The following is a 27,976-nucleotide window of genomic DNA, read 5'->3' on the forward strand; positions in this document are numbered from 1 at the left end:
TATTGCTGGAACATATGTTACAGAACTCAGCTTTTTTAACTACTTCTACTCTTCCCACACAACCCACTTGTTAAAAGGTTTACATCCCATTAATAGAGTATTCCACCTCTAAGTGAAGACTTTAAAATGGAGCAGTAGCATGGGAATGGATTCCATTTCTAACAGTCTGTCCGCTACGAAAGGACAGCAACTCTCGCCATCAGTAAGTGGTAAGGAAATGAGGGCATTTCTAGGAAGAGCAGATACAGTTGAGACTTATTAATAAACCCTGGTTATAATTTTAGGTTTCCAAGGTTTTAAAGGACTAAAAAGTAGGATAAAAGGAGAAGAAATTAGTGTTTGATTAAAACAGAAGTACAGTATTGTATTTATCTTTATATAACTAAAACCACACTTCTGAAGAGCTGATTAGAAAAAATCATTGTTTTTACACTTATTTGATTTCCTTTAATGCCATTCTTCACATCTGAAATAGATAATATTCTGCTCTAATGTCTGCACTTCAGTGTAAAATTATAGAATAGAAAAAACAAGTCACAGAAGGTTAAAAATAATTATGAATATCCTTTTAAATAAGAACTTAGAGCTACTGTATTTAGAAGTAAAATTTTTTTTGAAAAAACCTTTATGTCATAGAAGGTGTGCTATATACGTTCACTCGTTTGGTTTTCATTAACAATAAGCTAAAACAGTAAGTAGGTTTTGGTAAGAGATTCTTCTGGTTTGTTTTACCTCCAGACAAAAGTTACTTTTAATGCTTCTTTGTGTAATTACAGGGCGTAGGAAAAAACAAGATTGTTGATAGATTCCTTCACCTGCTCAACAGACCTCGAGAATATATCCAGCTGCACAGGTAAGAGGATAAAACCTACAACCTCTTAAGATCTGGTTTAGTCATTTATTTTGCTCCCAGTACAATTTAAAAATACTTTCTTAAAGGCCCATTTTTAATACACCAGTTTAATTTCTGTTCCTCCTACTGTTATCTCTCCTCTCCTTAAAAGGTAATAAAACCATGCAAAATTTATTTTTAAAGTTACTAATGCTTTATAAACATGAATTAATAGATACTTTGTGGACAAAGAGTGATGAACATTACATTCAGGAAGCAGTTTTCATCAACATAAAGGCTTCTAAATTAGAAGAAAAATATGTAGAGACTAAGCCCACTCTCTAACAGGAAGCTCAAATAGCTCACAAGAAACATAAGCTATATGAATCTCAGGTGTGAGATAAGGAAGGCAAAACTATGAAGCAGTAAGTTATTAGTCTCCTTGCCTTCCTTGAGGTAGATTATTTAATTTTGCGTGGTTAGAATGCTGGTCCAGGGATAGCTTTTAATCAAATAGATTTTCTCAACATGGATTGTTTTTAGCTTTATCAATGAACCTGTTCTGAATATTTTAAAGATAAAATATAAGCAGCAGATCCACCAAAGGGGAGAGAGAAAAAAAAATAAATCAAGGAATATACCAAGTAATAAGCAACTTAAAAGTAGACTGAATTGTTATTGTTTTAATCCCAGGAAATTAACAAAAATATTGTGTAGTGGAAATAACACTGGATTGAGTTACAAGAATTGGTTTCTGGTTTGGATCCTTTCACTAAATAATGATGTGTTCTTGAGAGGAAAATGTAGGAGAAAAGAAGGTAGAGTTAGTGGACTAAAGGAGAAAGAGAAGAGGACCAAAGTGAAGCTGAGAGATGGTCAAAAACTCCTTCTTGGCATTTACACCTCTGGCTGTGATGGAGTAACTAATACCAGGTTAGTCCTACCACAGTAAAGAACTATAAAACTGGACAAGACTCACAAACACTGGGAAAGGAACAACCACTAGGGACTGGTGAGCTGAACAATTACCAGAGTTCCCACATGGTTAAGAGACTTCATTAAACTTACTCCTGGTATTCATAAGATATCCTGTAAAGTTTATGCATTAGAAGTAGGATCAATCTGCCCCTAGAGTAAAAGCTACTTTATGCCTACCCTTAATAAGTTTGAAAATAACACTTGAAAAAACAAGGATGTTTGCTATTTAACCCTATTTTGTAAGTTTTTCTCATACAAAATGATTTTAAAAGTTAAGGGGATGTATGTTGGGGGAAAATGTTTTGAAAAAAATCAAGCTGACGTGAATTAACTGCTTAGCTAAACAAACTTACCGAGCAATGAAAGAAGACTACAAAATCCAAACATTTAACAACAGAGCATTCACAATATGAAGCATTCAATAGAATATTACTAGGCATACAGATAAGCAGAAAATAGACCCAAATGGTCAATAGAAATAGACCCTAAAATGACAGATGATAGAATTAGCAGACAAGGACTGTAAAACAGTTGCCTTAAATATGTTCAAGCATATAAAGGGCATATAAAGGGGGAATAAACATAATGAGGGAATGATTAGGAATTCTCAGTACAGAAATAGCAACCTTAAAAAATCAGTCTCACATATGGGCAATTAGAGTTTCAAAAAAAAGGACAAAGAACGGGGCAGAGTAATATTTAAAGATGTAATGGTGAAAAAATTTCCAAATTTGATGAAAACATGAAGTCACCAATCCAGGAAGCTCAATGAACCTGTAGCAGGATAAGCAGGAAACCACAATAAAGTACATTATAATCAAATTGTTGAAAATTGAAAAGGAAATCTTTAAAGCTGCCAGTGAAAAAAAGACATATTACATATAGGAGGAAAATCATAAAAATGATGACTGACTTGTCATGAGAAATAAATACCACAAGTCAGTGAAATAGTTGTTTTTAAAGAGCCAAAAGAAGAAAAAAAAGTCAGTATACAATAGTATATCTGGCAAAACATTCTTTAGAAATGCAGACATTCTTGGATGAACAAAAACAGAGTATTTTTTACCAGCAAACCTGCATAATATAAGAAAATCACAGTTCAGTATTAACCATGAGCATAGATAACAAAAATCCTTAACAAGTATTAAATCAAATTCAACAATATATAAAAAGGATAATACATCATAACCAAGCTGGTTTTATCCCAGGAATATAAGGTTGTTTTAACATTTGAAATCAAATAATTTAATTCACTCTATTTACAGCATAAAGGAAAAGCCATATGATCATTTCAGTCATTGCCAAAAAACAAACAAACGAAAACACTTGATGAGATGCAGTGCTCATTCATGATAAAATGTTACAGCAAATTACAAATAGCAGGAAACTCCCTCAACCTGTTAAGATGCTTCTATGGAAAACCTATAACTAACTTATATTTAATGGTAAAAAAAAAAAAAAAACAACTAAATACTTTCCTCCTATGATTGAGGAAAAGGCAAGGATATTCACTTTTCATCATTATTCTAGCGGTCCTAGCCAGTGCAGTAAGGCAAGAAAAAGTAATAAATGGCACATATGTTTAAACAGAAGAAGTAAAATTGTCTAGAGACAACATGATTGTGTATATTAAAAACCCTAAGAAATCAAAAAAAAAGAAAAAAACTATCAGGACTAAAAAGTAAATTGAGCTAGGTCACAGGATACAAGGTCAACGTACAGAATCAGTTGCATTCCTATCTAATTGCAATGGACAATGGGAAAATTAAAATATTTAGATACCTTTTATAATAGCATAAAAACATGAAATACTTAGGAATAAATTTAACAAAATTTGTACAAATTTTAATTTACTAATCTTAATAGGGCATGGCAAGGTCATCTCAACTCCTAAACTTCTGTAGCTCACCTAATACATAGCTTCAGAAAATTTCTAGCCTATTCCCATATCATCTCACAGTTCTTTATATGAATTACGCCTTATGTAAACCTAGGAATTTCAACTTACCTTTTTTCTTTTTTTAAGAATTTACTATGTCAAGATTACAGGACTAGGTGTTTTAGGAGATATGGAAAGAAATAAGAAACATAATCTCTATCTTTAAGGAGCTGTAATACTGTTCTTGTTTGTGATTATTTCAGTCTTTCATGTTCCACTTAATCTAAAAAAATAACTCCTTTTTTTCCTCACCTTTAAGCCTTTCCACCAGTTTTTTTTCCTACGTGAACAAAGTTTGGGGGAAATAATGAAAGAATCAAAATGTTTGCTAGTTTCACCTGAATAACTTATTTGTAACATATCACAGTTCCAGTTTTTGAGCCACAAGACACGTGGCAAGACCTATATTTTATGTTTTAAGGATGATACAGTGAGCATTGCAGTTATTCATTCTTATTTGTGGCTATTTTATCTCTTTCATTTTGGTTTCATTGTGTTTAGTCTGTACTGTTTAGTGGTGCTCTTAAAAATACGTAATTACTTGAAAGTTTTAATGAAGCGTATACTAATGCCACTTATAAATTAGAGCCAAGACAAATGAATTTAAATTTTATATTTTACAATAATCAAGCAGAAAACCAACTTTTCTCTTAAGGATGACTTCAGAGGTTGAAATCAGCCCTCAAATTTATGCTCAGAAATATGGAAGTCACTTTATATGAGGGTCCCTTTGTATGGTGAGGCAGTTTTTAGATTTCTGTATATTGGACATTAGAATATTTTTAAAGAAAGATACATTAGGCTGAGCTAGCTCAATTAATTCTGATTGTAGATTATGAAGGTTAGTTAATACAAGCAGCAAGAAAGGAAGCAAAGAAATGTAACATGTACTTAGTAATTATTCTTGGGTCTGTGTCACCATCACATTCATTGTAAACAGGCCTTTTGCTTATAATTCATTATCTTTAATAGTTACAGCCCTCAGAATGGGAGAAAATATTTGCAAATGAAGCAACTGACAAAGGATTAATCTCCAAAATTTACAAGCAGCTCATGCAGCTCAATAAAAAAAAAGCAAACAACCCAATCCAAAAATGGACAAAAGACCTAAATAGACATTTCTCCAAGGAAGATATACAGATTGCCAACAAACACATGAAAGAATGCTCAACATCATTAATCATTAGAGAAATGCAAATCAAAACTACAATGAGATATCATCTCACACCAGTCAGAATGGCCATCATCAAAAAATCTAGAAACAATAAATGCTGGAGAGGGTGTGGAGAAAAGGGAACACTCTTGCACTGTTGGTGGGAATGTAAATTGATACAGCCACTATGGAGAACAGTATGGAGGTTCCTTTAAAAACTACAAATAGAACTACCATACGACCCAGCAATCCCACTACTGGGCATATACCCTGAGAAAACCATAATTCAAAAAGAGTCATGTACCAAAATGTTCATTCAGCTCTATTTACAATAGCATAGCACAGGGAGATCAGCTAGGTGGTTTGTGACCACCTAGAGAGGTGGGATAGGGAGGGTGGGAGGGAGGGAGATGCAAGAGGGAAGAGATATGGGAACATATGTATAACTGATTCACTTTGTTATAAAGCAGAAACTAACATACCATTGTAAAGCAATTATACTCCAATAAAGATGTTAAAAAAAAAGAAGTTTTAATAAATCTTATTTTTCTAGGAATTATTCCTTGTCTTCTAATTATTGGCATAAAGTTGTTTATAATACCACTTTACGATATTTCAATGTCCTTAGGCCCAGAAATGATATTATCATTTTTATTCGTGGTATTGGTTATTTGCCTTCTCTCTGTTTTTCATGATCGGTTTTGCCAGGAGTTATCAGTATTATTGGTCTGTTCAAGCAACCAACTTTTGGCACTGTTGAATGTCTCTTTTGTATGTTTCTTTTCTATTTCAATAATTTCTGATTTTATCTTTATTATGCCCTTTCTTTTATTTTCTTTGGATTTAAAATGCTGTTTATTTTTAAACTTTTTTATATGAATGATTAATGGATTTTCAACCTTTATATGTGTTTGAGGCTGTCTATATTTGAATCTCTTTTTGAGTCTTGGTTTTCTCATCTCTGAGTAATAGAAGTTGACAAGGTCATTTTTAATATCTCTTAGGTCTTTATTCTAATATCTTTGAATAGGCAAGAAGAAGACAGTATTCAATGTGCTTTAGAAAGTTTAGAAGATTAGAGATACAGTCATCCCTCATTATTTGTAGGGGATTGGTTCTAGGACCCCCATGGATGCTATAATCCACAGATGCTCAGGTCTCTTATATAAAATGGTGCAGTATTTGCATATAACCTGTGCACATCCCCCCATATACTTTAAATCATCTCTATATTACTTACAATACCTAATACAATGTAAATGTTATATAAATAGTTGTAAATAGAGTGTAAATGTAGTGTGAATATTTGCCACATGACAAATTCTAGTTTTGCTTTTTGGAACTTCTGGAAATTTTTGTTGTCCCAAATATTTTCAATTTGAGATTGATTGATGCATGATGCAGAAACTGTGAATACAAAGGGCCAACTGTACTATGCTTTACTTTCTACCTAGAATGTCCCTTATATCAATCTTTTGTTGAAAAGTAACAAATAATTCATAAATAGTAAAGAAGTACCTGCTGATTATATCCCATGGTAATTCTGATATTGGCTACATAAATATATTTTCTATGAAAAAACTTTCTAAATTCAAAATGTAATAAAATTTTCAAAGTTACAGATTTTTATTATTTTTGCTTATATCACTCATTGCTATATCATTGATTGATGATAGTATTACAAATAAAATATCTACTCATTTAGATACTGGGGTACCTCTGTCAGTATTTGATATTTAATTTGTTATGTAAAGTTGGAAGTAAAAAAATCTCCATTTGTGTTTAAAATATATATTATTAAAGGATTTTCATTAAATAGACTGACATTCCCACTAATTTCAATGTGGACGGTTTTTTTCTTTATTATGTACAACTTTATGACTATATTTGTCATAAAATTAAAGCTCATGAAATTGCCTTAAGAGAAACATATGTTTTAAAAGATCTAAAAATAGCAGTCAAAAAAAATGTTTGGAACTTCTCTGATCTGTGGGTGACCTATTTAATGTCATTAACTCTGTCAATTTCAGATTCCTTTTAATGGATTTGCAATGTTACCATCTAAGTAATCAGTCACACTGAATTTAGTTTATGGATGCATTCCAACAAAATTGGTTATGTGCCATTCAAAACATAATCTTGATAAGTAAAACCGTCACCAAACATACATGAAGAAAACATACAACCAACGTACTTCGGAGTCTGGCCGTCTTATGTTTTAATGATCAGATCTCATAAAATGAGCAAGCTAGGCAATTCATGTTTTTAGTTAAAATCAAGCTGTTGTCCTAAGAGTATGATTTAGATAATTTAAAAGATTAATGAGTATAATGACTTTTACGGTATATATTTCAAGCAGAGGAGACTACATGGCTCACATTTGTGAAGTGTATTTATTTACTTCTTTTCCCACAATAGTATGTTAATTTGACATTAAAGAAGACACTTGATATGTCAACTTCTGTAGCTATATTTCCTCTTTGGATAAAAATATACTTCTGTATTAAAATCAGAATTATCTTAGTTTTGAAATTCTTATGTTACCAGATTTTTTTCATCCGCTACCCTTCATATAAGAAGACGACGGCGCAGGTCCAGTCATTAGCATGACCCATATGCTTGTTTATTTTTCTAATACTGGTGCCCATTGTAAGTATAGAGTTTTCAGGTCCCCCAGCAAAGTCCCAACTTTCTCTTCAGTGAGATGTTCCCAATGTATGCTCAACTTATTCCAGACTGAACCATTCTCTGTCCTACTCACAAGTTTTGAAGTTATATGCATACCTGTCTTTATTCTTCCCTCTAAAATATACTCTGTTTCTCCCCGAATACTTCAAGATTTGGTCCACTGTTACTTCTGCATGGAACTTTTCTGATTTGTCATTCTGGGTGTATTTGTTCCCTCCTCTGAAACTCCACAGGACTGAATTTGTACCATTGTGATAGAAAGAACATGGATTTTAAAAGATAAAATTATGTCTCTACCATTAACTTTTTTTATGATTATTAAAAACTTTAATAATTTTTAAAAATTTAATCATTTAGATTTTTTTAAACATCTTTATTGGAGTGTAATTGCTTTACAATGGTGTGTTGGTTTCTGCTTTATAACAGTGAATCAGCTATACATATACGTATATCCCCTTATCTCCTCCCTCTTGCGTCTCCCTCCCACCCTCCCTATCCCACGCCTCTAGGTGGTCACAAAACACCGAGCTGATCCCCCTGTGCTATGCAGCTGCTTCCTGTTAGCTATCTATTTTACATTTGGTAGTGTATAAATGTCCATGCCACTCTCTCACTTCGTCCCAGCTTACCCTTCCCCCTTCCCATGTCCTCAAGTCCATTCTCTACATCTCCGTCTTTATTCCTGCCCCTAGGTTCTACCATTAACTTTTATGTGGCCTTGAACTCCTTGAGTCCTGATTTCTTTACCTACCAAATTGAAATAATAATACCCTTCAAGATGGTTGTGAAAATTAGGTGAAAATGTTTGCCAAGGACCAGCCACAATGTCTGGCACATTTTAGGTCCCTAAATACTCAGGCTAACTCATAAGTATTAGTTTCTTGCCACATGGCCCACTTCCTCTCACTCTGATTTGCATTATAATTTCTATATCTTATGTCTATACCCCCTTCCCCAGTCATGCCTCTCCAACTAAATAAGGAATTTTTTGAAGGCAGGAGTCAGGCTTATTCATTATATATTAATTCATTTCACCTAATTTGTATTTATTAGATTCCTGTTGTTTGCCCATAGCTGTTTGGGGGCACGGATGATGTACAGTCATTCCTAGTATCTGTAGGGGATTGATTCCAGGACCCCCACGAATACCCAAATCCAAGGATGCTCAGGTCCCTTATATAAAATGGCATAGTATTTGCATATAACCTACACATGTCCTCCCATATGCTTTAAATCATCTCTAGGTTACTTATAATACCTAATACAATGTAAATGCTATATAAATAGTTATAAATGCAATATAAATGCTATATAAATAGTGGCTGGCTCACAGCAAATTCAAGTTTTGCTTTCTGGAACTTTAAGATTTTTTTTTTCAAATGTTTTCAATCCACAGTTGGTTGAGTCCTTAGATGCAGAACCTGTGGGTGTGGAGGGCTGACTGTATAGATGATGATCTTGATTTTGACTAGATGTGCTTGCTTGCTTGTCAGTGGGTGAGAATACATCAACATTTATAATACAGTGTTGTATATAAGCCAAGAAAGAAACATGTGCAGGTTCTGTGGGACCCTTGAAGAGAGGTACCCAACCCTCTGAGTGTATGCATGTGATTTGGTGGAAGGGTCTGGAGAAGGTGGCACTCAAACTGAGTCTTTAGGGATAAGTAGGAGTTTTCTAAGTGCAGAACACAGAACAAGGCATTGCAGTTACTGAAAACAAGCTGTCTAGGGCTTCCCTGGTGGCGCAGTGGTTGAGAGTCCGCCTGCCGATGCAGGGGACACGGGTTCGTGCCCCGGTCCGGGAAGATCCCACATGCCGCGGAGCGGCTGGGCCCGTGAGCCATGCCGCTGAGCCTGTGCGTCTGGAGCCTGTGCTCCGCAGCGGGAGAGGCCGCAACAGTGAGAGGCCCGCGTACCGCAAAAAAAAAGAAAAAGAAAACAAACTGTCTAAAAGTAGGACGTGAAGGCAGCTTGGGTAGCATGGAATGTATGTGGGTAGATGCAAGAGCTGATGCCAAGAGGAAGATGTGGACCTTGTGGGGACTTCATGGGCCTTGCTGAGGTTGGATTTTATCCTGAGTGCAATGTGATGGCATTAAAGCAAGATCATTAGGACCATAGTCTGTGGGTAGATCAGGGTCAGATGAGACTTGAATCACAGAGAACACTAGGAGGTGATTGCAGTAATCCAGATAAAATTGTTGGAGCCAAACAAACATACTGGCAATGAAAACGGGAAGAAGGGAAGTGGTGAAGTGGGTTTAACTGGCTAATTTTAGGTTGATAACTGTATGGAGGCTGAGGAGAAAAGAAGAGAGAACAAGGGGAGGACGACTGCATTGCACTGTAGATGGTTATTGTTAAAACCCTTGTCTTTCCCCTGTCATATTTTTGTATACTTTTTCTTTATGAAATCAAATGAGATAAAAGGAAGTGTAAAACTGTAGCACTGACCTTCTCCATATCAAATATCCTGGAGCGAATGATGACATGCTTTCAAAAGCCCAGCATAATTCAGCATACAAGGCTTTCCTCAATCTGAAGAAAACTGAATGTGACTGTATAAATTTTGAAATTCACGAAGTCCCAAAGGGCAAATAGATGTATCGGTAAGAAATAGAAAAGCTAAAAGCTTTTTTGAAGTTTCATGGAAAAAAATATTATTGATCCATCAAGACATTCTGATAAGAGCAATAGAGAACTGGAGATGTGTCTGATGTCATAGGCTGCCGGGATACTCCTTCTGTCTCATCTTCCGCATTATGAACTTGGAAAGGCTATTTTAGAAACATTTTTATCAGCAGTTAGATGGTAGTTTTCCCACTAAGAATGCCTTCTACTGCCTTTTCTTACAGAATGAATTATGCCACTACCTCTAACTTTTCCATGTAGATATTTAGGTTTGTAATAATTTTTGACTCCAAATCCATTTAAATTTCTGTACTATTTTTGCTTTTTCATTTAACAAACATGTAACTAGCAGCTACTCTGTGCTAGGCACTGTTCTACACTGTTTTCAAATTGCAACTCGTTTTTGCACACAACTCTGAGTTCAGTACTGTTACCATCCCAGTTTTGCAGATGAGGACAGAGGCACAGAGAGGTTAGAAAACTTGTCTGAGGTCACACAGCTGTCTTCATACAGTCTGGCTTCAGCCTTATGTTCTAACCACTGCAGTGTGCTGCTTCTTGACTTTGTCATGCTGATCAAATAGTATTTTCGTGATAGTAGCACTTTAGTAAGTACCTCACTAAAGTACTAGCCATGTGTTAAGTTTGTTGGTCAACCAATTCTTAGATTTAATACTTCAATCTACATATAATAGCTTGATTTTTTAAATTCTTGCTTCATATTTCTAATCCTTGCCCAGCTTGATCCCAAAGCCTTTCCTTTGGCCAGTTATTCCATATTCCCTTTTTTTTCCAATAATAATATCCTTATTAAATTTCATTTTCTGTTTTCTTGACTACTTCTCCAGATTATTAAACTTCTTTTGTGTCTTAATGCACCTCTCCTGAGGTGTATCATCAGTGTACTTAACAGCTCTGTTTTCTGTTCTGTCACCCAGGTAATTCATAAAATTGTAAACCAAATCAATTCCTGTGATCTTTTATATGATGTTCCTCCCAGGCGGACACGGCTTCAGTTCTCGGTGCACTCACCAAATGGTTGTTGTAGGTTATAGAGGTGGGTGAGTCAGAGCTGCAGACAGACCCTGAAACTGGAGACCCCAGCCAGCAGGCTGCTCTAGACTGTCTTGGAAGAGAAGACTGGAAACAAGCAGGATTCTATGGGATTCTTTTTTATTTTTATTTCCTAAATCACAAGCTAAATAAGCTTGAGAACCACTGATACAGTGTGTGTTTTTTCTTAGTTTTGTTATATCCTTTGCCGCTAGAGAATAGCTACATTCTTTTCAAGTGTTATACACTTTTTTAGTTTGAGAAAAATTTCAAAAATCAAAAAAATGTAAATAAAAACATGTAGCACATACCCAAGTTTATCACTCATATTTAACAACTATTAATATTTTTCTCAAATTTGATTCTACTCTTCTTTTTGCAGAAGGGAAACACTAATTATAGCTAAAGTCCCCTTTACCACCACCTCCAATCTCATCTCCCCTTCTTCAAGTCAATCACTATTCTCAATTTAGTTTATAACCTTCCAGTCATTTGTATGCATGTTTTTTAAAATTGTAAAGCAAATTTTTGTTAAGAAAATAGTTATTTCACACTGACTTCCACTGTAAAATCAGTGATGCTCTGATGGCGGGGGCGGGGGGGAATTTTTTAAAACTTTTAGTCCTTAGTTGTAATAAAAAGTAAACTCAGTCTTACAATTGTTTCAATATCAGATTATCTTAACATGCTTAACCTTGCGCTCCAACCACTGAAACCTGCTCTCCTCTCTCTGGAGAGCTTCACCTGCAGGTTTCTTCCAGCAGCATCCTTAGTTAAGCTGCTAGAGTGAAGAAGTATCTTGGGCCAGTGTCATATACTTCCCAACCGTCTTTTAATTCATTAAGATCTAAAATGTTTTTTTGTTGAGCTTTATAAAGTGCCAATTCTTATAAGTGAGACAGATATTGCTGTAGCCAGACTCTTCAGATGACAGCAACAGTGACACCATGAGCTGAAGGAGACGGGGTGAGGTGCTTAAATTAAGCAGGTAGATTTGTGTCCTAATGCGATCACTTAGTTCACAACACCGTTATCTATTTCTCTTAATGGATATATATCTGTAATGTTTTGTGCAAGAATTAAGAGCACTACTGGAAAATCTAAGAATTTCTTCTTTATTTCATTTGACTTTATGCACCCAAATAGTCAACAGATATCTAGGTTAGGTACTCTAGAAGCAGAACCAGAGATGGAAATATCTGTATAAGTGATTTTAGAAGGAGAGGTTTTAGGTGAAACTTTCGGGGAAGTGAAGGAATCAGGATAAGACTGTGGAAAAGAAGTGGTTTTATTTATTTTTTAGTTTTTTAGTTTTGGCCGCCCCATGCAGCTTGTGGGATCTTAGTTCCCTGACCGGGGATCGAACCCTGGCCCCTGTCAGTGAGAGCACGGAGTCCTAACCACTGGACCGCCAGGGAACCCCCAAGAAGTGGTTTTAGGTGAAGTCTGGCCTCAGCCTCCTCACAGGAAGCTCTGGAGCACGAATGGCACTACTCAGTTATCCCACCTGGAAGTAAGAGAGCTAGGCTTCTTTGCTCCCACGTCAGTGAGGCATTAGTCAGGAGAGGGATCAGGGAGAACGTCTAACTTCCCAGGCATTTCTGGACAAGATACTCCCCAGTGATGGAAGGCAATTCTTTGGAGAGGGGTGCAGCTGTGAGCTTTTAGAAGTCAATGCTACAGTAGCTGTGGGATGGGTGCCTTTGGTAGCAAAGGAGATCTGGGTAGGACACCAACAACATATACTACCAGCCACCAACAATATACCCTACCAGAAAACTCAGCCTCCTGTTGAGTGCAGCCCCTAGCACTGTTCTAGGCCTTGAGAAATGCAGTGATGAACAAGATAGACAAGGTTGTTGCTGCCATGAAGCTTTCCTTCTAGTGGTAAAAAGGAGGCATGCAATGAACAAATAATTCAGTAAACTGGAAAATATCAATGCTATAATGGAAATGATATAAAAGGTTTTATAGGGTGATGTGATAAGGAGGAAATGAATAAGTTTGGCAGTAGTTACTATCTTCATAATTGTGCTGGGATTTACAGCAAGACGTTCTAGCATTTTAGCAGCTTTGTCTGTTCTGCAGATTCAGTGGTTGAATTGACCCTATGTACGATGGATCCATAAAAGATTACAGATTATAGTAACTAGAGACTTGTGAGAACTTGGACTAGTGATAGTTTGAAACAGGATTCCAGCCAACAGCTGAAGTTACCAGGCCTAGCTAGGGTCTGACCCAGGGGGAATAGGGTTTTCGGGACAAGGGTTACTAGGGATATTTGTACTAGTATCAGTACATCCCCAAATAGGAGATTTATAACCTCTCTGAGCAAAACCAATGAGTCATGTATCTCGTTCCCTGGTTAGAATAGGAAATCAGGAACTGAGCAGGGCTGAGCCTGCAGCAGCTGAGTGAAACTGAATAAAGTAGGGATAGCACTATAAGCTCAGCAATCTACTAACAAAGGTGTCTTTCATGTTATACACACCACATTCTGAATGTGATTTTTTTTTTTACCAACTCTTAGTGGTAGTGGTTTAAGTTGTATATAATTGAATATCTTTTTCCACCAAGGACTTAAATTCTGTTGCTGCATTATTTGAACACTTTTACTAATACATATTTACTGGTTTCTGCTGGCAGCTGATCAGATGACAGTAGTGCTACATAGTCAGCAGTGTTCATTTGTTTTAAGACATGGTTTTTAGGAATACATTGCATCAAAAAGTATAAACCATTTATTATAAAACTGGGCTAAAATAAAACAGAAGCCTCAAATTTTTAAAAGAAAAGCATGAGTTTGGGTAACCTCTTTGAGCCTGAATTTCATCATAGGATTGTTGGAGGTATTAAATGACATATGTCGCATGTGTCTAGGACAGTGCCTGGTGTGTGGTAGGTACCCAGTTAAAATTAAATCTCTTCTCTATAAATCTGTATTGTCCATATACCTCCTGCCCCTTCCTCTCTTCTTAGCTTTGAATCTGCAGTTTTCTTTTTAAAATATCCACATTGGTATCTCTGGAGCATTTCAAATCCCAAATGTCCATCTCTTCATACCAAATTTTCCTTTATAAATGTCCTCCAGCCCCTTTTCTATACCTCATTCATGGTGGGTATCAGTAAAGCAGTGCTTATGATTGGTAAAGGAAAGAATGGATGTTTCCTCTCTGAGCTTATGGAATCCTGTATCCAGTCACCTGGTCTGTAATCGATATACCTTTTTCCTTTCCCTGTCCTTTATCTTGACAGCCAGTTATTACAGAATCATGTCTACATTTTTCTAGGTCTCCCAAATATTTTCCTCTTTGCCTTTCCTACAGTCACTAGCCATACCTAGACTATTAAAATAGTTTCTTCTCCTTCAACCTAGAATTGTGACCAAGTCCTTTCAATTCCATCCTCTGGGCCATAGATCCATTCCTAATTTTCTCTTGCCTGGATTTTTACAGTAGCCTCCTGGTTAAAAACTCAGCCTTCAATCTGTCTTTCCCAAGCCTCGTACTGTTCCATCAGTAAAGTTGATCACTTATTGTCCTGCTCAGACCCTTCAATGATGCCCATTGCCAACAATATCAAGTCCATAGTCCTTAATCTGAGCCCCATCATTTTTCATGTCATTAGTCTTACTTCCAGCCTTTCTCTCCCACATACTCGGGCTTAATCCATATGAACAGCTTGTGGTTCCCAAGAATCACGTGCCTATTCACGACTCCCTCACTTGCCACTTGCAGCTTTTATAGCCTGGAATGCCCCACTCTATCAAGTCTATCTGGAAAGTTCTTACTTTTTCTTCAAAATGCAAATCAAAGTCTTTTCTTCTAGGAAAATTTCTTAGACCCTTCCTTCTCCTTTTCCTTCACAAGCAGATGTTTCCTTTCTTTGTGACAACATTAGTACAAAGCGCTTCTTAAAGTGGGGAGCATGTACCAAGAAGTTCAAGACCATCCACTGGAACATGGGAAGACATTAGAATTTATATTTACTTTGCTTTTAAAAATATGAAATAAGCATTACCAATATTTAGTATACTGACTGACACTGGCACCCTCATTTGTTCAGTTTGTCACATATGGGAAATGGGACGTATCCAGAGAGAATTGCGGGAGTTTGTATTATGGGAAGATGACAGTGGCGCTCTCAGGTATTCATCTGATTGCACAATATGACAACACATAACAGTTTACTGTGCCCAGTTTAGCAGATTTGTGGTTTACGTTACCCAGTGTTAACTAAGCCAGCCCTCATATAATGGATAGTGGTTTAAAAGATTCTTGAAGAAGCAACCCTGGGTTGAAAATATCGTTAATAATATAAACATAAACAAATGACATGGAATCGGCAGAAAATTATGTAAGTATAACTATTGATAGAGCATCTGATTTGATTGGATAGAGACAAGACTCTTAAATAAGGTTACAGAGGACATCACACATGAAATGTATTCACTCCATGATGATTCAAAACAAAACACTGCCACACAGATTGAAAGCAGACTTGCACCCAGTGCTACAGGATGTCACCAGTTAGATATGTCACATAAAAACAAGAGCTTTAAAGCAAAGCCAGAACTATTGCAATGTTTTGGAATAAGGTAGGAACTGACTGTGAAAATCTTTCATACTACACAGTCTCACTTATAATCTCATTGTAAAGTATTTAAAAGATCTGTCAAACCTGCCCATTTGTCTTTTACCAAGTCAAGAGTTCACAATTTGTTGATCTGTCTGTGTGTTAATGGCTGTTAGAGAGATGCTATGTAACAGATACTTTAAAAATTAAAAAAAAAAAAACACATTTAATTTGACCCTTCAAGCTACAGGTCATGTTTTAGCAGTAAAGTAGAAAATAACTCCTTAAAAAAAACTTCTCTGGAGAGAGTGTTTTTAAATCAGATGTTTATAACTTTCAGTTAGTTTTTTTGTGGCTGAAAATAATGTATGTCACTCTGTGATATTGTGATATAATAATTATATGTTTGGTCTTCATTCCCTTTCCCAGCACAAGAGCTTCTAAAACGCTTGTAATTTCCTGTGTTATAAGGGTATCTTTTGTTAAAATATTTGGTCTTCGCCTTCAGTTCTAAGACCCTTGGAATCTCCAGAATGATAAGAGAGTCTCATAAGATGACTCTAGGGTCTCTAGAGAATTGTCGGGTGTGGAAAACCCACATATTTGGTGTCAGAAGTAGAAATAGATCGTAGTACTCCTAAAATGTCTCATGTCTGCACACTAAAACAATTTAAAATACAATTTCCTACAAATGAAGAGTTTCAATGAGTTTTGAACCTATTCGTTCAAAATATATATAAAATGTGACACTGTGTGATTAGTTTGCAAAAACACTGACATCAGGAAAGATGGAAATTCCCAAGCCTAACTGTAACGAAAACCTTTGTTTTGATAGATGAGATTGAAAAATGCATGTTGAGCTATAGGGACTGCAGTCAATATTGCACTTCTGTTTGGAGCTACGAGTCTTTGTGAGCTCTTTTTCAGCTATAATAAGTATTGAAATAAACTCAATTTAGGACTGGACCTTTAAATCACACAAGTAATAAAATGTATTAATCACATTATTCTTTTTAAAATATCCTTCTTTAATTTTTAATGAGAACAAAAAGGGGTTCTTTTGTATTATTAACAAATAAAATTTTAAAGTGTTTTTAAGGTATTGTTTTTCATCTTTAGCTCAGTTGTTGTTTCTATTTTGGTGTACTTTAGAATGTATCTTCTTAAAAACATTTTATTAATGGTACATTTAGAGCCACTGACCTAGAGTAGGCTCTGCTATTATACACGTCATTCTTTATCACAATCACATGTTTCCACCTCTGTCTTCCCTGCTAGACAGTGTTCTCTCCCTATGGGCAGGGGCATTTCTTTGAACTGCCTCCTCCAGCATGATTTCTGGAATATGGAAGATGTTTGATAAGATTTGTTAAGCAAATGAATAAATGCAATGTCTGTTCCTTCCCATCCATCTTTGAGACATCCATTTAGAGAATCCTCTCTCTGAAATGGATAGATGATTGGTCCTCCATTCCCATGAGATGAAAGTCAGACTCTTAGCACACGATATTTAAGAAGAGTGTGCACTCCGACTCACCCCACCTATCCAGCTCTACTCCCCTCCATGCAGCTATGTTCTAGACATGCTCGGTTCTTCCCCAAACTACACTCGTATCTCCAAACTTCGACGTGTTTTCCTATTCCTCTATCTGGAAGCACCTTCCACCCATCTCTGCCAGTTAAAATCAAATTTAATCATCAAGATCCTGTTTTCTTCAGTCAGAATTAATTGCCTTCTCCTCTGTGTACACATTGAACTTTGTTTTAATTTCTATTATAGCCCTTATCACATTCTGATGTAAGTTATTTTCATTTTATATTTATTTATTTATTTTGGCCGTGCCGGGTGGCATGCAGGATCTTAGTTCCCTGACCAGGGATTGAACCCATGCCCCCTGCATCGGGAGCGTGGAGTCTCATGTGAGTTACATGTATCTTATATATCTCTTGTCATGTGAGTTTCTTGAGAGCAGGAGCTCTGGATTATTCATTTTATAACCCTTCATACCTAATAATCTGCTTTACAAATTGGTAATACATAATATGGTGTTAATACACTCACGGGTTTATTCATCCTTTATGCAAACATTTATTACATGCATAGAAGGTACAAGGCATGATGACAGGCTCTAGGTATATTAAAAAAATATATATATATGATATCCTCTTGTCTATAGATGGTATGCCTAGTGAGGGGACAGTCATAGAAATGTTACCGAGCAAGGGCTCTCTGCCCAATGCACATAGAAGCCAATACCAGGGCTCAAATCTGTCTCCCCAGTCTGGGGTTCAGTCAAACCTTCATGAGTTAGGTGAGGAGGGTTGGTATGCAGAATCACTGGCAGGGCACGTTCTGATTGGAGGGCTTTGGAAAGTGGCCATTTGTGGTAAGGTGTGGTAAAGGGGGCTTCAGCACTGGGTCTTCCTGGACGATGGACCCTTCGCCTCTGAAAGGGATCCCGTGTTCAGGTTCTGGTCATGTCCTCGTCCTTTGGTTCCATGGCCGGGGGAGGGGGTGGGTAGAAATGTTGGTTCTAGGTGTTACTTGAGGACAAAATTTTCTCCTCTGTGCATGCTTGGCCTGCATGACTTGCAGTTTTGTTCTGCTGTCTTTGAAAAGTAATTCAGTAACTTGTTAGAAACAGGATAGGGCCAGTTTGGGCTGGTTCTGCGGTTACCTGAACAACTAAAATGTTTCATGAGTGTAAAATGCCAGTAGTTCAACTGGGAGTATAGACGTGAGAAATACTTAATGCTTCAAAGAGGAGGCAGTATTTGAGTTGAGCCTTTAAGGAACGGGCCTTAACAGTTTGTCAGGCAAAGTGGGGAGAAGGGAAGAAAGAACTTCCCAGGAAAAGTGCACACAATTGGGCACAGTGCTTAAGGAATTACCAGCAACTCAGGGCAGCCTAGGGTACGTGACTGGAGTAGCTGACTGGAGTGCACCCATTTCAACAAACATTGTTGAACACCTAGTAGATGCTGCTCACTTTTCTAGCATGAGTGACTGCAGCAGGAACAAAAGAGCTAAAAACCCCAGGCTTCATATTTATATTCTAGTTGCTAGTGAGAGAGAACAAGATCATTAAAGTATGTAGTCTGTCCGGAGCCTGTGCTCCGCAACGGGAGAGGCCACAACAGTGAGAGGCCTGCGTACCGCAAAAGAAAAAAAAAAAAAAAAAAAACGTAGTCTGTCAGATGGTAGGTGCCATGGGGAAAATAAAGCAGGGAGGGGGGGCAGAGTGAGGTGTATAATTTTCATAGGTTGACCAGGGAAGGCCTCCCTGAGAAGTTGACTTTTGAGTAGCCCTGATGGATAGTAGCCTATTTCCAGCCTTTTGCGCCTATAAACATGCCTTTTATGTTTTAAGTTTTATCTGTGTATTAAGTACTCTTTTTCAGGTTTTCGAGATCCTCTGGCTAACCTTGAATCAATAGCAATAACACCTAAACTCAAGTGAGAGAACAGGACAAATGGACCACACCTTCATTTTCATCCTGAAAGAGTAGAAGAGATTTGCCCGGGAGACGGGAGAACTTTTCAAGTCCCAAGGTGACCTGAGCTGCTGCTATCTTGAAAAGGTGCAGTAGTTGAGATGCCCAGCAGCACCAGTCAGAAAATGCTGCCCGTAATGCCTCTTCAGCCTCACGTGGGAGGCTCTCCACAGTGATTATCCTGACACAGTTCATAACACAGTGAAAACAGCATTTGCCATTTCATACCCACTCATTTATTTCATTTGGGGTTCAAGGAGCGTGCTCGATACCGGAAGAGAAAAAGCGGCCAGAGACTGAACTGGCTGAGCAGTGTCAGCCGTCTTCCACTCACCCCAGTGTCCTAGACAGCAGCTCTTTGTTGCTGTCTTCCTAACGATGTCTTACACGCGTTTGTATTGGAACAGCTAGGTGTATTATGGAATGGCATTCAAAATCTCCATCAAATTTTAAGGAAAAAACGAGAGATAGCGAAGAAACGTGCTAGAGGACTGCTCTGTCCTCTGCCCTCTGATTCCTCAGAGGTGTTTGTTCCTTCTCCTCTGCCATTAAAATCACACTGGAAAATAGGCTGGGGTTGAAATGAACTCTTTAACTTCCGTTGCTAAAAGCAATATATATTATTTTTCTTACAATTCAGCAGTGTCTTCCTTTAAGAACACCTATCATAAAAACTTAGTAAAATAGGTATATTACAGAAAACTTACACATCGATTTTCTTTAAGTTAAGAGTTCTCCAAATAGAATGCTTATTTACATACTGTTTTCTATTTGACTCAAGTGGTTCAAGTGTGATAAATAAACCAGAGCACTGGGAATTGTTTCAAGTTGATGAACAACCAGAAATTAGGATAAAATAATTCATGGATTATAGTATGCCGAATACTATTATGGTAATACAAAATGCAATTTACATAGTAAATTTTAAGCTGTAAGTATCGCACAGGAGGTGTACTTTGGGTTATTAACCATCAGAGGCATGCCTGACCAGTTTCATGGAGAGCTGGTGGACTTAGGTCTTCTCTGACTTAAATAGTCGAAGGCTGGGCTTCCCTGGTGGCGCAGTGGTTGAGAGCCCGCCTGCCGATGCAGAGGACGCGAGTTCGTGCCCTGGTCTCGGAAAATCCCACATGCCGCGGAGTGGCAGGGCCCGTGAGCCATGGCCGCTGAGCCTGCGCGGCCGGAGCCTGTGCTCCGCAACGGGAGAGGCAAGAAGAGTGAGAGGCCCGCGTGCCGCAAAAAAAAAAAAAAAAAAAAAAAATAGTCGAAGGCTGTTTATCATTTGTCTTAGTGATCAAAAATACTTATTTTAACTTTATTTTGAATTGCCTGTGGTAAAATATCTTTTGATATTTAATTTCATGCAAGATCCAGTTTCTGCTGTGTCAAAGGTGGCACATTATTAGTATGGTAATATAAGTTTACTTAAATATATTACGAATTTAAGCTCAGCAAAGGAAGGAATGTTTACTTTCACAGATACTTATCCATCTTATCTAAAGCAGTGCCCATTAATAGATGTCCAGTAAATATTTATTGAATGAATAATTATGGTATATCCTGATATGAAAATGTATTCACTTAATTTTTCACTCTATCAAACTTTTATGTTGTTACCCAATTAACGAGGCATTTAAAAATATAAATTACTAGATACTATATTTTCTTTTTTTTTTGGCGGTACGCGGGCCTCTCACTGCTGTGGCCTCTCCCGTTGCGGAGCACAGGCTCTGGACACACAGACCCAGCGGCCATGGCTCACGGGCCCAGCTGCTCCGAGGCATGTGGGATACTCCCGGACCGGGGCACGAACCTGTGTCCCCTGCATCGGCAGGCGGACTCCTAACCACTGCGCCACCAGGGAAGCCCGATACTATATTTTCTGATAAAGATTTATCCAGTGGATACAATATTCACCCGCCTCACACTCTGGTTTCTTCTGTGTGTGCATCTTTGTACACTCATTTAGTTTTGTACTTTAATCTTCATCTCATTTTATTCCTTTTCAAAAACTGTTTAGAAAATGCCTTATTTAATGTCAGAGGAAAAGTTAAGTAAGAGGCATGCATATTGTTTTTCTTTTTTTGTCTGGTAAAGGGGAAATGAAGTTCCTACAAAGAAATTAGGTCATTTTGAGTCCCTAAAATTTACCAAGCCAGAAAGCTAGTTTTCAGAGTAAAGACAAAAGATCCTGTGTTTAATATTCTATCTTAGTATATTTATTTTTAAAGACTAGACAACTTATAAAATGTTCAGATTTTGTTAAAGTATTTGATTATCAGCGTGGCTTTGAATATTGGAGGAATTTCTTTTTTAATAAGTATTACTATATTGCTAGGAGACGTGGTAAGGAGGGTAAGTAGATTTTGAAAACTATTTTGAAAATTTTAGCTTCCATCAGATGACTGTTTTGCTGTGGCTATTTTCTACCTGCTGTTCCCAGAAGATTCTACCTCTGGAGAGCAAAGTGCTGCACCACAGTAGAATTCCTTCCATAAATACTATCCCCCTAATGTCTTCCTTCCTTTTCTGGTTTGTTAGCATTTTATGCATCTGGACATGATTGACAACTAAATAAACTATCTGTCCTCCAAAACAAGTATTTTAAGAGCCGGAGTCACTTTGGCAGAAAAAATATTTTGTTTATCTTACTAAAAGGACTTTTCCCTCACAGCATTCAAAGCACATATAATAATAATGTCTCTCTCACTTTTATCTTTCTTACTTTTTACTCTACTGTATTTCCTCATATGTTCTATTTTGATTCCCTCTGTAGAGATGAGTCATCTTGGGTTTCAAGAGTTTAAGTGATTGGGACTTCCCTGGCAGTTCAGTGGTTGAGACTTCACCTTCCAATGCAGGGGCTGTGGGTTCGATCCTTGGTCAGGGAGCTAAGATCCCACATGCCTCACGGCCAAAAAACCAAAACATGAAACAGAAGCAATATTGTAACAAACTCAATGAAGACTTTAAAAATGGTCTACATCAAAAAAAAAAAAAGAAAAGAAAATCTTAAAAAAAAAAGAACTTAAGTGATTGACCAAACTAGGAGGATTCACATTTAGGCCAGTGCTGGTTTTCAACTAACACTGCAATAATCGTAGTTAATTTTTGTCTTCCTTTTTTTGTAGTGTATGGCAATACTGCTTATATTAATGACTGTTTCCGTTTGAGGGCTCAGGGAAGTTTCTTCCCCAACATGGCAAAATAAATATGTCTTTCATAGGCAAGGTAGGAAGGGAGTGTTCAGAGAGCCCAGAATATTTGTAAACATTAATTTATTCTCAAATTTAATTAATTCTCAAATTTGTTTGCATCCCCTGTGTCTAAGTACCACTCTCTCTTTTATTAGTGATAATTATTAGTAATACATCTTATCTTTATTTCATTGCTTGCTTTAAAATAAGCCTTGTGGAAGTGATGTTCTTGTTTATTCCATGACTTCTTCACTTGAAAATATCCTTCAACAGCACTTCTCAAGTAATGGTATGGTTGTATCTTATTTGTGAAAATTACCGTTTAATTCTATTTTTATAGATGATTTTTATAATCATCCCACTTTTTAAAATATTGAGCAAATATTTGTTAAGTGCCTCCTAAGTGCCATATTCTATCTTTCCTTTCTCATGCTTGGCTTATAATAATGAGTGGACTGTTACTGTAGCCATCTCTATTTTAATGAACTACAAAGTTAGAGAAGATTTCTATTAGCTATTTAAAACTCTTGTGTGTCTTTTTTCTTCCGTCACCCTTGTGTTTAACTATTATTGTTTTTCTAAAAGACAGCTAACCATAAACCAATTTAAATGCAACTTACTAAAATATTATCCTCAGAGTAAACATTGCTATTTTGAGATCTTTTGCTCCTCAATAAATTCGAAGATATTAGCTTAATGTACCTTTATACGCAACGTTGCGAGAACGGATTGTGCTTGCTCTCCAGAGGCCAATTTTCTTTCCTTAGTTTAATAAAAACCTGGTCTTTATTCAATCTAATTACTTTTTATTGCATCTGGAATCATTTTAAATTACTATTGAAACATTAATAACTCCAACTTAAAAAAAAAACTTTAAAATCACAGAGTTAAAAGAAGACTAGAGTTTAGCACCATATTTCTTTGAGTAGCCCCTTTATTGACACAGGCTTTAATTGATGGACTGCTTTAGTTTGTAAGAGAGTAAGAAGTGAGAACAATTGGTGCTAACATAAATGTCAGCAATTAGCTGAACATTCTAATTAATTCCTCAAGCATTGCTGATAACTGTTATGTACTGGAAAGACATCCCTTTATTAAACTGTAGGCTAAGGAAATGTTACTAAGATGTGTTTTCTTCTCCTCAGTATTGTTGAAATTGTTGAGTCTATTTCAACTTTTATGAGTTTATGTTTCAAAGCTGTTATTGAGAGGAACAAATCATAATAGAATTGAAATTGTAACAAATAAAATATTCTCTTAGGGTCGTTGCTTATTTGTGTGGAGAATAAATATCTTTTGATCCAAGATGCTCCTAAATACAAAGCAATGATTTTAATCAAATATTTTCTGAAAAAGAATCATTATATTGTCTTTACGAGTCAATTCACATGCTACTGTGACAATAGCCATCTGATCATTTACTTTGTTGAAGTTTATAATATTGTAAGATACCTTGGAAAAGCAAGCTTTTTTCTTGTTGTATGAAGTACTAATCAGAAGATAGTGGGTTCTTTTTTTTTTTTTTTTTTTTTTTTTGTGAGGTATGCGGGCCTCTCACTGTTGTGGCCTCTCCCGTTGCAGAGCACAGGCTCCGGACGCACAGGCTCAGCGGCCATGGCTCACGGGCCCAGCCGCTCCGCGGCATGTGGCATCTTCCCGGACTGGGGCACAAACCCGTGTCCCCTGCATCGGCAGGCGGACTCTCAACCACTGTGCCACCAGGGAAGCCCAGTGGGTTATTTTCTACTCTTATATAATAAGGGACTTACATATAAGCCAATCCATTTTTTAAAAGTTGAATGTAATTTTACATATTTTGCTAGCCTTTGCAATCCTTTGATATATAAGACAAAGGACCAATAATAAGAATAGAACAAAGCCACTTTTTTCCTTTAAGCTCCTCTTTCTCATAGCCTACTCCACTGAAACCCATGATTCCCATTGGTATTTATCCTCATTTGTTGTCCTTTTTGGGAATCATCTGTTTTACGCTTGTTCTCTCAAACCTATGGTTTTTATTTCTAACACAAAAGTCTTTTGAGAAATCTAATTTGGCAAATTGTATGCTATCAGAATTCAAGTGTTATAGAACAATTTCATTTGCCTTTTTAAAATTGGAATTCAGCTTGAATTTCCTGTTCTTAATCTGCTATGAAGCACTCTAATTATTAGGGTAATGGCTGAATTTCCTTTCTACTGACAATGATACAAGAGTTCCTTTTTCCATTTCAGTTCTGGGAGGTGTCATGTTGTTGCCCATTAAATATATGACAGCTGAGGTGTGAAATTCACTATGTTGCTGTAAAAAATCTGTGTGAACATGTCTCTTTCTCTTCCTCACTTACCCCCTTCTGTATTGCCAGGATATTAACAGTGAATTTAAGTGATATTCATTAAACTCTGTTCTTATTTGTTTAAAACCCTAAAAAAAATTTAGCAGACTAGAGCATAAAGTATATCCTACAGTAAATTTATGAGACCCAGGGATACAAAAAATGGATGTGTGACTATATATCATTATATTGCATAAGAAACATTTTAGTCATACTAAAGTTGATAATCACCAATACATGTCACAATATATTTTCACTTTCCTTTAACATCCCTCAAGGCTTTATTTTAGATACATTTCAATTTGAAAGTTAGTGAAGATAAAAGAATAATGTTGAATTCTTTATAAAGTGTAGTGCTAAGGCTATAGCAAACAGTAGATCACCAGACAGGCACCAGGCCCATGAGAGCCGGTATGAGGCTGGGAGCTTGGAACAGAGGTCAGGAATGGCAATAGGCCAGACCTCCAGGGAATAAATTGAAGAAACCAATCACTGTTTAGTCAAGTTAGAGGGAGAAGCCTTTCAACCTAGGTGCAAAAAAAGTCAGGTAGTCTAGAAATTGTAAATGTCAATAATCGTACTGCCAACATACTTGCTCAAGCCCTGGTAAATGAGAACTCTGATGCAGAAGTTTCCTGCTACAGTAATAAGTGTAAATCCAACTCAATTTGAAATCCATGATGGATGTAGACCATCTCCCCCTCCGTCCCCTGACTAGTCAATCCCAAGTGTACGTCTCAACATGACTGTACCTTCTGATATACACTCATAAGTGAATTAGGAAGATTCCTTACCTTAGAGTCAGCCTTAGTCTAACCCAACGTTTATTAAAGTGGGTTCTGTAGTTCCAGATTCTCTGTTAAAAAAAAAAGAGTTCCATGATCCAATATATTTTGAAGTCCATATACTGTATGTTGCACTTTTAACTGTTAACATTTTTGTTCATTTCATTCATGGATTCATTTATTCAACAAAGATTTATTAAATTCATCCTGTGAGTCAGACATCCACTAGATGCTGGGGACAGGATGAGGAATAAGGTAGATATGGTCTACACTCTGAAATCTTAACAGTCTGAGTAGAACGACAGATAGTAAAAATAAGCAACTACGATATAGTGTGGTAAGGACTGAAATAGGGGTGACCCAGGACTCAAAGGGAACATACAGCAAAGCCACCTAGTTGGTCTAAAAAGGGTCCACAGGGGCTTTCTAAGAAGTATCATCTGTGCTAAAAACCTGAAGGTCAAGTAGAAGTTACACAGGAAAGGAACTTTTAGTCACAGCAGCAGCAGTAATGATCACAACAAATAGATAAAGCTGGCATGTCATTTTACTCTTTCTATCTGCCATATATTGTGCTAGATACTTTCCCAAGCGTTCTATCAGTGATATTTCTGGGTAGGTTTTATTATTTACTCAAAATCGTCTAGTTAATAAGTGGCAAGAACTAGAATTTGAATCCCGTATGGTCTGACCCCAAAGGGTTTTTTCCGCTCCTCCGCAAACTGCCTTTCAATGCAATTAACTGATTTTGATTAAATTTGTTTTGCTAAGGCAAAAAATGACTTGAGTGATATCTTAAGTTTGCTTTATTAGTGATTGTCATGTAGTATTTATTAGGTCTTTTTTTAATAGAATCACATTTTATATTTTAATAATTGTGATAAAATTTAGCATTTGGGTAGAAGTCTCAGAAGTATATTATGGCACTGAGGTCTGAAGTTCACATTCCAAATAGTATCTTACACAGAGAAGGTGCTCAAAACAACACGGTGGTGACTTCACATTTTACGTTGAATAAGTGGTAGCGTAGTTTGAAAAGATAAGTTTGAACTCTTGTAAAGAAAGATGCTACTCACATTTTGGAAGTAATTTAATTCTCTGTACGACATGGTCAGGATGGCCGTAGGATTTTTTATTTTTTAGATAGAGTATATGCAGAAGGTGAAGATATGAAATCGATCTCCTTAAAAAATGTCTGCACCTACCTATAACCAACAGCCTATATACACACATTTTTGGCAAGAATATTCATAGGTGATGTGAACTTCATATCTCATCATGTGTGGAGGTGCATAACATCAAGATAACTCACTATTAGTACTTTTGAAAATCCTGATCTAAAGGAGAGTCAGGTAAATAGTAGTAGGTAGAATTAAGAAAGTAAAATGGATTGCCCTAATCCTAGCAGAAATGTTCAAAATCCCATGGTTCCTGGAGTGAGGTGGGACAGTCTTGCTTTTGCACCTAGTGATGGCAGATTGGGCCAGAAAGTGTAATTCACAGACCTGCTATAATTGGCCACGCCAGCATGCCAGTCATCACCAAACTCACCATCAAAATTATTTTTAACGAATCTAAATATTGTATATAAAATACAAATATATTTTTTAAAATTTCTCCTTTTCACCTTCAGGGAGTTATATGAGGAGTGAAATGGTCACAAGGGAAATTACTGGAAGAAAAAAGAGAAGTAAAAAACCTGGATAATCTGTAAACTTGGATTAATTCCCAAACCGTTGTAATTTATATTGACATCAACAAAATACTATTGCTGACTGGAATTTCATTTGCTTTTTTATTCATCTTAGGGAAAGCTGGATGGGGGTGAAAAAAGAAATGCTCTTGTGTTATATTTTATTCGTGATCAAATGTCAGTTTATTTCCTTACACTATAAAATGTGTTGGTTTAACTTTAGGGACACCACGGTCCAGACCCTTACTCTTCAGCCTTCTGTTAAAGATGGACTTATTGTGTATGAAGACTCACCTTTGGTTAGTAATACAATTATATGAATATTCTCAAATGTATTTTTTTGAATGATAATTATATTTCAGCCTTTGAGGGTGAGAAATCTCCCATTGGTTCCAATATGTTTCAGTCTTAACTGGAAAACACTCATTCATATGTCATTAGGAGAATGGATATTTGAATGCAAATTACTGGGAAAATAACATGTTTTCTTATTCTGTTCTTCTCTCTCCAGAGTGAGAGATTTTGATATCCTCTAATGATTACTTTTCTATTCCAGAATTTTGAAAAAAGAAAGAAGTTTGCTGTTTTCAGATGTACAGACTTCGAAATTAGATAATGCTTC

General features: G+C 36.6%; 1 protein-coding gene across 3 annotated transcripts in view; it reads left to right on the top strand.

Annotated features, from left to right (window-relative positions):
* VWA8 (von Willebrand factor A domain containing 8) overlaps positions 1–27,976 on the top strand; it is a 369,390-nt gene that overhangs the window by 179,025 nt on the left and 162,389 nt on the right. For all 3 annotated transcript variants that reach the window (XM_059995512.1, XM_059995513.1, XM_059995514.1), the window contains 2 exons: positions 777–853; positions 27,578–27,653. In XM_059995512.1, the coding sequence (XP_059851495.1) occupies positions 777–853; positions 27,578–27,653 (153 nt within the window). The remainder of the gene's footprint in view (positions 1–776; positions 854–27,577; positions 27,654–27,976) is intronic.

Source organism: Delphinus delphis, chromosome 18 (assembly GCF_949987515.2).
Source record: "Delphinus delphis chromosome 18, mDelDel1.2, whole genome shotgun sequence".
NCBI classification, from domain to species: domain Eukaryota; kingdom Metazoa; phylum Chordata; class Mammalia; order Artiodactyla; family Delphinidae; genus Delphinus; species Delphinus delphis.